This window comes from Solanum pennellii, chromosome 9 (assembly GCF_001406875.1).
Source record: "Solanum pennellii chromosome 9, SPENNV200".
Lineage (NCBI taxonomy): Eukaryota > Viridiplantae > Streptophyta > Magnoliopsida > Solanales > Solanaceae > Solanum > Solanum pennellii.
Window position 1 is genome coordinate 80,924,944 of NC_028645.1, and position 11,429 is coordinate 80,936,372.

General features: G+C 33.3%; 2 protein-coding genes across 2 annotated transcripts; both read right to left on the bottom strand.

The window, feature by feature from the left end:
- On the bottom strand, nt 1–6,619 carry LOC107029706 (bet1-like SNARE 1-2). Its single transcript, XM_015231146.2, has 6 exons — nt 6,357–6,619; nt 3,450–3,606; nt 1,970–2,026; nt 1,782–1,841; nt 1,560–1,645; nt 1–330 (listed from the first exon to the last, which is right to left on the bottom strand). Exons 1-6 carry the CDS (start codon nt 6,368–6,370, stop codon nt 303–305), a joined length of 402 nt encoding a protein of 133 aa, XP_015086632.1. The 5' UTR covers nt 6,371–6,619; the 3' UTR covers nt 1–302.
- A 987-nt stretch (nt 6,620–7,606) lies between these two features.
- LOC107029280 lies at nt 7,607–10,026 on the bottom strand. Its single transcript, XM_015230662.2, has one exon. The coding sequence runs from the start codon at nt 9,678–9,680 to the stop codon at nt 7,917–7,919; it is 1,764 nt and encodes a 587-aa protein (XP_015086148.1). The 5' UTR covers nt 9,681–10,026; the 3' UTR covers nt 7,607–7,916.
- Nucleotides 10,027–11,429: the final 1,403 nt, after the last annotated feature.

Sequence of the window (11,429 nt, forward strand, 5' to 3'; positions counted from 1 at the left end):
TATTACCGGACTTTCAACATTTTTCAGTTAAAAAAACAGAAGTTGTCACAGCATAACATTGAAATATATGCTTAATATACACGTCTATGAACCAAAAAAAAAAAACAATTCTTTTGTCAAGTTTATAATACCACATTGCTTTCTGTATGATTTTTCAAACATATGACTAAAGATCTCTTCCGTTTCAACGATTTGACACAACATGAAATATAATATTTACGATGCCAGCTTTTACCGATGAGAATGGTGAAAGTGTGTTGTGGCCAACTAATTTGGATGAACAATCTTAGTGATCCTGACCCTCAACCATACATGAAATACATGAGAAACCTGCAAGAAAAAAAAAACAAATGGAGATTAAGGACACTTCTGTGTTTCATCTCCGTCTCTTCGGTTTACTAATATATGTTTCCAGGAAACAATAAAATGATTCTTTAGTTCTCAAGATGACAGAAACATACAAAGCTAACAGGCCAGACCGTAGAAATAACAACAACTACTACTCTACTACACCTCAATCCCAAAACTAGTTGAGATCAGCTATATGGATCCTCAGTATCCATGTCGCTTCATTTAAACAAGTCTCAAGATATTTTCTTTTTGATCATTTTTATTCGCCAAGTTTGCATGAATTTCAATAGATTGCAAGTCTTTCAATATGACTGACTTCCGTGTAACTTTTAGGTTTCCTTACTGCTTAAACAAATTCATTAACTATATTTCCATACATATGACAATGTAGGACTGACCGACCAATCTCAAGGGGCCTTCTTTCATCTTACTTTGTACGCTTGCTACTTGCACCTTTTGCTGAATGTGATCGTGTATAATCTTATTTTACCACACATACATCTTAACATACCCATTTTCCAACACTCATCTTGTGGATGTGGTTGACATCATGAGCTCAACATTAGCTCATTTATAGTATTGTTAGTCCTACAACTGTTTTATAGAACTGAGGTTTCACTTTGATAGGTTCATCTTATCAATAACACTCCAACGATACTCCTGACTGTAGATATTAGGCATCATATTCCTGGTCTAATCTCATCTTAACTTCACATTTCTGATACTAGCTAAACCTGCAGTATATATATTCATCTTACCTGCTGTATATATATCTATCTTACTCCAATGTATCCTAAAATTTTCTTCGAAGTCTTTTTCCATAACCAAAGTTTTTTACAAACATTCCCTCGTTAGTTTATCAATTCATACAATATGGTCAGCATATCATTCATGCATCATGGATGAAAAATGGTTATACCCAGCTCCAATACATTGATTTAAATAGGTCTAATTTCTAGCATAGGCTCATAGATAGCCATCAATTGCCTCAATGATATCATCATGTCAGTAACTTCATTTGGTTTGTTTTTAACCAATAGTCTCACTCTCATTAGCAATTTTGCAACAAAAAGTTAGTACCAAAAGAGAAAAGGTAACAGTGCAAGTTTACGTACTTCTCACTGCAGGGATATATATAAAAGCAAGTTTTTGCATTTACTGTCTCGTATAAAAAATGTGAACTGCAGAATCCAAGTAGAGATGCTTACCTAAATATGTAGTATATTAGGAAAAAGGAAAGTACGAAGTATCCAACAAGTTTGCACACTTTCTGATTCGATTTCTTCTCAAACACCTAAGAAAGTAAATGAACTGTTAGACTAGCATCTGATAAAAGGAAATTACGGGAAAAGATAGCATATCCTATAAGTATGTCAGACACAACCTCAGACACACACGACATAATAACAATATAAATCACGTGTGCTTACCATCTTGAACCGATCCATAGTTCCTGACATGATTCCTCTAGATGAATCCATCTCATTCCCCTAATGGAAATAATCCAAAAAAAGAAAAAGTTAACAAAGTGTACAAAAGAAATTCCAAAAATAGCTGCATTACCGAAAAAGTTAACTAGTAGTGTACAAAAGAAGATTCACAAAATTAGCTGGCTTACCATTCGGTCTAGCATCTTGTTGTGGGTCTCCACCTCCTCATGTATGTCACCTGTTAACTGCCCAAGTGCTAATATATTATCATTGCTTTAAAGAACATTTAAAATTACATAGCAGATATGCTGGAACTCCAAAACTAATATCATTAATGCTTAAGAATATTACACATGATATGACAACAGAAAGAACAGCTTTTATTTATAAAGCTCTGCGCATCATGTCATAAATTTTTAATGCACATATGCAACTTCAGTAGGCAAAAGTTTTACAAGTGTAGCTTTCCCAGTGAAAGTAGCACCAGAAATTTGAGCATGAATGATTAGCCTCCAGAGGGTCAATAACACTGGGCACACATTGTTTCTCCAACTTCCTGATTTTCAGTGTCACTTGTATTTTTGGTGCAAGGAGAAACTACCATGTTGTATTGATAGTTGGTAAAACTTGGTGGAAGATAGTGTATTACCCAAGCAAAGTCACAAGCACATTTTGTACTTATTTTTCATCACTTGGTGTTTATTAATGAAACTTTTTGACTAGTCAAGAAAATAACAGTAGCATAAGGCAATGTGGTCCATAAGATATCAATGAAGTCTACTGCTGCCATGGACACAAGCATGATGTTGCAAGTTCAATGACACTGTTAGTGAAATTGTCATCATATTGCAGTAATATGTCAACCATCTGGGACCATCCTTTGCTGACACCTCACATAAGGATTGAGTGACAGCCCTTGAAGATGAATGGAATTAATAAAAATTCTAGGCACTGCCACTTTGGTCAATTAGGTTAAAGATAAGATACCATGCATATAGACCATATTGCTCTTCAAAAGTTCTAGCTCTTCTTTTTCTTTTTTCCACAGCAACAATGTTCACCTTAAAGAGTTGTAGTGATAAATAATACAACTGTTACGCTGCAGGTCCAATGACATCTAACTCAACGAGTTGTAGTGATAACTAATGATCCTAAAAGTCATCGCTTCATTGCTTAAAGCGATGAAGCGAGGGTTAGTGCTTCAAGTGTCGATTCACCACTTCATTGAACTGTGTGTTTCAACAATAATGCGAATTAAGTGGAGCACTAATTTGTACATTACTTATAAAAGTATTTAAAGACAAAAATATTCTAAAAGTGAGCAATTGCTACATAGTTTTCCTTGTATTACTATTCATTGCATAACAATACCTACATTATTATTAATCGCATAACAATCTCTTCATTATTACGCCTCGTACAATCAATCCTTACATTATAAGAAAAATTGTTTGCATTATTAATTTACTACCCACACATAACTAGTATGTGAACCAAACTCAAAAGTATTAACGTTTCGTGCTTTTTGAAAATTCTACTTAATTTCAAAGGTAATGAAGCTTGGGCAGAAACCACGGCTACTCAACGGAGTATATGATCTAAAACAAAGAGAGGGAGTAATATAGAAAATAGACGGAAAGAAGATAAATGAAATATTGCAGAACTTACTTTCTTTAAAAAGCTGACTCTGTCCTGTAAGCTATCAACAGCTTTGTCATTGTCTCGTTCATCAAGATCACGGGGATAGGAAGATGAAGCCCTTATACCACCTTCCTCAATACTATCGTAGTTATCAAAGAGAGCAGCTCTATGGGCTCGATGATCCCTGTGGACCAAGAAGTTCAAATGCAATTACTAAGGCCATGAAACAAGAATAACAGAGACTTCTGGATATTATGTGTTTGCAGTCAGTAAAGTAACTACATCTATTTCTTTGCTATGTATCTCATTTTACAAGAGACACCCAGCAAATAGAGCATTCACTTGGCACACAAAAAATGAGATCATGATAACTGAAATGCAATTTTTTCATGTCTTCTATGTTCCAACCCCAGTCTAAGCTTCACCATATGTCACAATACACCCTCCAGATATCCAAATTATTTCTCAAAGTTATGCATTATGAAATCTAATCTCAATGCATTTAAGCTGGCATCTTAATCCATCATATTGTCACAATCATGAATTATTTTTCCAGGTATTTAGCCAACATCTCAACATTGGTAGGCTGGTCGTAAGCATCTATTACACTCTTGTTAATTGATTTCCTCCTTAAGACTAGCAAGTTCTTGTTTGAACACTCTTTGAAAGAAGTAACTCAGCTACTCTCAAGTATGTTCACACCAAACTGTTCGACTAACTTCCCTAGCAATGATTTAACATGAGCCAAGAAAAATCAGGGGTATCTGGCTGTCTTTTAAGAAGCAGCAAATCCAAATTACAACAACTATGTCAAACTGCAAAAGGTCAGAAGAATGTGCCACTAAATAGATAATCTCTCCATCCCAAGGTTCCTCCTTTCCTTCTTTAATGTCTGAACGTTGTTGCTTTTTCCACAGATAGAAATTTTCATTCCAAAACTACCCATAACTTTAAGGTAAAGGGCATGATTCTTGAAAGCCTTTTATATATAAGGGCAATTGTGGACTCGATATGTAAACTTCCACTTCTTAATTTTGTGAAAGATTTATAAGTGCCACTACTCGTGATATATGGAAGATACTATGAGCTGAGTGCAAATTCCACGTAAATCTTTGAATTTAAGAAAGAAATATGATATGCCATTCACACTGACACCTGGCAGAAGGCTTGTGTCTCATAGTAACTGCGTCAAGCAGAGACGCCATATTATGACATATTTTTATAGTCTCAGCAAAAACTCAACTTTCTTTAGATGAAACCAATTAATACCTTACCATTGATATAACACGCAGACAGAACAAAATTTATCCCTAAAGTCTCTCAGATCTAAATAAACACATGTGTTTTGCTTAGCTATCCAACGGAAAATAGAGAAGACAGAAATATTCACTACTTCCATGATTTATAGAACTGGTAATCAAACAGTCCTGGAAACGGAAGTTTACCACAGGAACTGAGATCAAGTTTAAGTCATTTAGCAGACCCAACAGATGATCTGATGCGGAATACTTGTTTGACAACTATTTTGGTAATAGTGGTATCATTAAAGCTACAAACCTTAAGACGAAAGAAACCCCTTCTCTGATAACGATATTCAAAATTTCCTTTCAACACAGTAGAAATACAGGAACTAACTGCTGTTTCATTCCACAAATTTTGAAATACCAATCCGGAGAACAAATTTTAGCATTTCTTGTTGATTAGAAAAGCTACTCCAAATTGCAGACAGAAAAATGGCATCCAAAATCACGCTCTCGAGTTTAGAGCATTGGTTCAAAAAAACTTGTCAAAATAGCATAAACCTCAAAGTGGAGAGTTCAGCTCACTTAACGTATTTAACTTGTTAAGTGTTTGAATCTAACATTCAGATATATTTAACAACCCAACCATCCTATGTCAACTTTTATATTAAAAAATAAACCTCTCTGGTGATTATTGATGCTATTAATAATCTTGACCGAGTTAAGTGAAAACCTTCATATCATCATTTCACCAAGTCAAGCACAATTAGAAAGGGAGCCAGAAATGCACCAGCTATTTCTTTAACCTGAAATGGACCATTAAACATTCTATTCTTTCTTCAAGTTTAGTGGTTACGATATCATTTGCGATCTTTCGTGTAAACTAACTCGCCTTGGACAAGGGACTTCAAATCTTCACGGCATAGCCCCAACAAATCGAACTGATCAAATTAGTTTGTCTTATTGAGATTCTTTTTTCATTTTTAATGTCAATTAACTTGAACGGAGAGTTAGAACATCACTAGATTTGCTAAATCAATATTCCCAATAGCATTTGAGAATGTTAATTTCATGAGATAACCCAGCAATTTCCTACACAATTTTGAACTAACCATATCATTGAAAGGGGAAAAGAAAGAAGAACAAAAACTACTCTTTCTATCTCATTTTATATGACATAGGCACTCTTTGGGAAGTCTTAACATTCTTTTTAATCAGTGTTGTCCGCTTAAGCCCTGAAGCAAGGCACAAAACATGTTGAGCGGTTCACCTCGTCATCAAGGCTCTAAGACCTACTTTTCCTTACCGATGAGCATAAATCCGAAGATGAGACACTAAACAATTGATAGTTTCACTTTTATCTTAGTTTTCTTTTCTCCACTTATGCCTTTCTTCAATAAAGCTAACCTTAGTTTGCCCTTAAGCTCCAAAGCCTTTCACCATATTTTTTCTCAGATATTTTCGATACATTTAACTATTATACTACACAGTACACATTATACTATAACTCATCTACTTTTGTTTAAAGTTAATTAATTAGGACATCAATATCACATTCACCAAAAATTAGATGCCTTGACTCTATTCATCATTCTTATTTGGCAGGAAATATTATTAACTACAATTGCACAACAATGCAGAAACAGTCCAAATGGCGAATGCTTATAACAGAGAATCGTAGAGACTGACTGACCTCCGATAACTCATTGCAGAAACAGCCGGTCACAGTTCTCGCCGGTGATCCGATTGAAACTATGCATACACGATAATGGAAGATTCTAGAAGCCGGAATTAGAAGTCTATGCAGCAAATTGCAGATCTGGAAATTTTCAGAGTATAAAAATTGGTACTTCTTTTGAGTGATAAATACAAATCGAATTGGAAATGTTGGGAAAAAGCACTAAAAAAATTGAGTTACAATGACGATAGAAAATATTGGATGTGTCGGTGAATAATAAAAAAAGTAATATACTACTACATGTTATTGTATTAATATACATTTGATATAAAAAAATCAAGTGAAAAATTGATAAAAATTATTACCTAACATTCTATTACTGATGATAAAAAAAATTGTTGTTTGTATACTAACTTAAATTTAGTCAAATATTGATATAATGATATTTTATTTTATATGACGCTTAATTTTTTTCTTCTCGAGTAAATGAAATGATTTTTTTAGATTTCTTATACGTAAAAATGTAATTAATTTTATAGGTGTGTGTAAGGATTATACAGCTCTACCAAGAGAATATGAATCTTAATAAGAGGTCTTGAATTTAATTTATATGCCAAAAGGGATAAGACACAAGTACCTTATAGACTATAATCGAAATTTCAAAGACACATCTTAATTAAACTATGGCCTTATTACCTCCCTGAATTTATTCTTTTTGTAATATTGTGTACACTTTGTGACTCCATGCAATTGAGGCGCGTGGGAGATGTATGGATGTTACGTAAGTCAAAAAGGTGCATAAAATTACAAAAAAAATGGATTAGGAGATAATAGGATCTTAATTTAATTAAAATGTGTCTCTGAAATTTCGATCATAAGGTACTTGTATATGCTTAGAACAATAAAGAGATGTCTGCTGTTTTTAAACACAAAACATTGATCCTTTTTGTACTTGATTCATAACCAGCTCTAGAAATTTAGAATTCGAATTTAAAGACTTATAGGTACCCATATATCAGCGTTGCAAGAGCAATTTGTAATAACATAAAGTGAAACATCGGCATAAAGTCCGCATACATCTCACCCTCGCAGAGACCCTACCCGTGGGATCACACTGAGTATGTCTTCGTTAAAGTGCAACATCATACAGAAATTTTCTGTGACATAGAGCACTATGACTAATCTTGGAAGAAACATAATACATTGGATGAATCAACAATTTTCTTCACTTCCAGAAATAAAACCGTTCAGTATTACTTTGAATATTGGATCTAAAATACTCCGTTGAGTAACTCAATCAAATGGATAACAAAAGAAAGTCTATTCTTAAGACTGAGAAAACATATACAACATACACAGCAATTAATTGGGAAGTGCATAAATATATACTCTTGGAAGTCCTTGCTTTTCAATAACTTGCAATGAAATATCTAAAATGATCAACACCAGAGAACCAGACATCTTGATGTATGGATCTCTGATGTTGACATCGTGTCGAACTATATTCTAAACTATCATACAAATGCATCAAATTCAAAAAAAAATTGTTACCACACTAGTGTTGTTCCAATGCGATCAAGAATGAAAAGAACCTCCGAATTGCAGTTGCCACTCCATACAATCTTCAAAATCAATGCTGCTGGCGCAGTCCAATAAAGCATTTTGCTGTTGTTCAAACCGGCATATGTAGTTTAATCCAATAAGCAGCTCGCATATTACTGCCTCTATCTTCTGACAATCCGCAAAATACAATGTCTGAAGAAGGAGAACATTAGTTCTCTTAACAATCTGTTGCTGCTCAAAGTTCCGTTCGCTTTGCCACCGGATCATATTATGTGCTAAAGGTGCAAGCCATTTGAGTATCTCTTCAAGCCTTTCTTTCCAATCATGCGCAAGAGGCGCATCATATATGGCTAAACCTTTCATATAAGATCTCAGACTAGCCTTCAATGTCTTTCTTAAGCTTGTCGGTAACATCTGATATAGATCATCCCTCCCCTCATCACCAACCAGATGTGGATACTGGAGCAGCTTTTCTACTACGATAATCACATTCGCGTAATGCAAGGCTAAAGCAGAGCCTCCGACTGTTGTAGGAGGAGCATACAAAGTTATCCTACTTTTGGGACCATGTTTTGCAGCATCAGCCACACAACTCTTTAGCTGTCTGGTATCTCCGCTAAAACGGATACTACCAGGGGACCTCTTCATACCACTTGAAACACTACAACATCCAGATATCTGACTACTTCTGTCATCAGTCCCAACATCATTGTCGAAATCCATTTTTGAAGCAGAACTCAAGCTAAGACATTCCATGAATAGTCTCCCAGGTCCCATTCCACAAGCAAAATTAAAATTCTCAGTACCAAATAAGCTCCCTTCATTTCTTCCACCCTTAGTTTGGGTACTATGGTTCATGCTCCTTTTCCCCGAAACCCCTCCCTCAATTGACCCCGATCGATAGCTTCCATTGTTGTTCCTCAAAACAGGTTTCTTGAAATCAGCATCCATAACTTCAGACTTGCTATCTGCTACAATTACACCAGACTTCTCATTGAATCCTCGATTACCTAAAAGATCCCTCTTTACGAGAACATTATTGCCAAACACCGTACTAATCCGAGCATATACAGTACACACAGTCCTAGCCAACAGCTCAACAACTTTATCATAAGTCTGATTCCAAAGTGAAACATCTTCTAAATGCCTCACATCTTGTTTCTGCCAAGCCAGTTTCTGCTCAAATGCCTTTCTACTTTCCTCATGCTGATTCTGCTGAAATTTCTTTGTTGCAACTTCCAATTCATTCAAAACAGCCATCTCACAATACAAACTAGCAGTAGAATTCACATATCTCTCCATTTTCCTAACCATCCCATCCATATCTTTAACCAAAAATCCCAAATCCTTCACATCAATAACCCCAGAAATAACATCACCATAAACATGCTGAAACCCTTGTAAGGCAGAAATTGTACATTTTTTGCCAAGCCTAGACACTACACTAGCAACCCTATTCAAATCATCAAGTTTTTCAACAAGTACTAATTCAAGAAGCTTATCTTCATCATCAGAAACTAAAGCCTTTACTCCTACAGACTTAAAGATCTCATTTTTAAGCTTAAGAATCTCAGAATCAGTCAAAGATTTATGAAGATGAATAATCTTAGACATCATATTAGCAACTTCAAATGACAATATCCCTATAAACAACTTCTCTTGTTGAGTTTGTTTCTTCATAGATAATCTCTTTGAATTTTCAATAAGTAATGAATGTTTCTTGACATTAGTACTTACCTGACTACCCATCCTCAAACACCAGGGCTCAGCCACCATTTTCTTGAAATGGGGTTTCAACAGATCTAACAAAAGAGTGAAATCAAGAAGAGAAATGCAAGAAAACAAGAAAATTGAAGTGGGGTTGAAGTGTTTAAGGGTAAAAGATTTGATTTTGAGAATGGGTTCATTGATTTTTTGTGCTGAAAAAAGTGGAAACAATGTAGATGAGTTTCAAGAAACACGCATGGTGTGAATGGTTAGAAAAAAATGCAATTGATTTTGATGCACTCAAGAAGAAGAAGAAGAAGATGAATGGAAAATGTTGTTGAGTAGTTACAGAGAAGACTAAAGACTTGTCTCTGCGTGTGAGAATTTGTAATGATTTTTTTCTTTTGAAAAGGCAATGGGAGTTTTGAAGAGGAAGAAGAAGCCAAACCTCAAAGCTCACTAACCCACCCCCCACTCAAAACCAACCCCCTCATAACCCCCTACCCCTATCAACTGTACCATCATCCCAAACAAACGAAGAAGTTTAATGTTCGATTAAATCTGAAATCGCGTTCAGAAGAGAGTTAAATTTGAAGTTTCTTGATTAAATCTTTATTGATAGTTAAATACATAAATTAATTATTTAAAAGATATAATCTTCTTTAATTATGATGATCTTCTATTTATTTATATAATAAACACTCGAGAATATGAATAAAAAGATAATTTGACACAATTTAAATCACTGCGAAATTTAACGATGTAATGAAAAATTTTATATTTTAAAACGTATAAAATTTATTATAAAGAAAATTTAAATTTATTGGCTTACAAATTTCATAAATACTTATTTGACTACAAAATATAAAGTTACTTTATTTTTTAAATTTAATATTATATCTCTTGGTTAAATGAATCTTTTAAAACAAAAGTAATATAATATAATCTATTATACTAAAAAAGAGTTATTATAAAATTAAATATTTATCGCTATGTGGAGAAGGGGGTAAAAAGCATAAATCTAATAATGTACTTCTAGTATCTAGTGGTTTTCATCTTAAGAATATATCATTAAACTTAAATTTTTATTGTAATTTTTTTTTTCAAATATGAAAAAAAGTGTCTAATAAACTTAAATAGAATAGAAACAAAGGTAATCAAATATGATTCTTTTTTTTTTCTTTTTTTGGTCGAATCAAATATGATTCATATGTTACCTTTGTAAGAAATATAATTTATTTTTTTTTCTTTTTCCTTTTATGTGTGTAAAATTTTTGACCAAATTCAATTCCTTAGGCTTATCGTTCTTCAAAAGTTTTTACTACCATAGTACTATTTAGAAAAAAAATAATAATATACCATAATTTTGAAACTGTCTTAGCTGTACACATTAATAGACGCATGGAAAAATTTAATATAGTGTTTTAAAAGTGGTTTTTCATATTTTCCAAATATATGGGGACAAGAAAGTTAAAAAATACTCTCGTTGTTTTATATTAGCGTTTCACGTTACTTAAAATGATTTTTTCAGATTACTTGTTAATTGATAAAATCAAGATATAATTAATTATTTTATTTTTATAGTTAATTATTTATGAAAGATTAAATAAATTAGTAAAGTTTCTTGAGAAAAAATAATAGTAAAATTGTAATTTTTATTTATGATTTTGTAGTGTATGTGTAAAAAATAAAATAAACAACAAATATAAGACGAAGAGAGTGTCGAAAAGATAACTATAGATAGACAGTTTACTACAAATGTTTTTTTTTTTTTTCAAATGACAGTCAAACAAAATTAGATACAAAAGTATGATTATT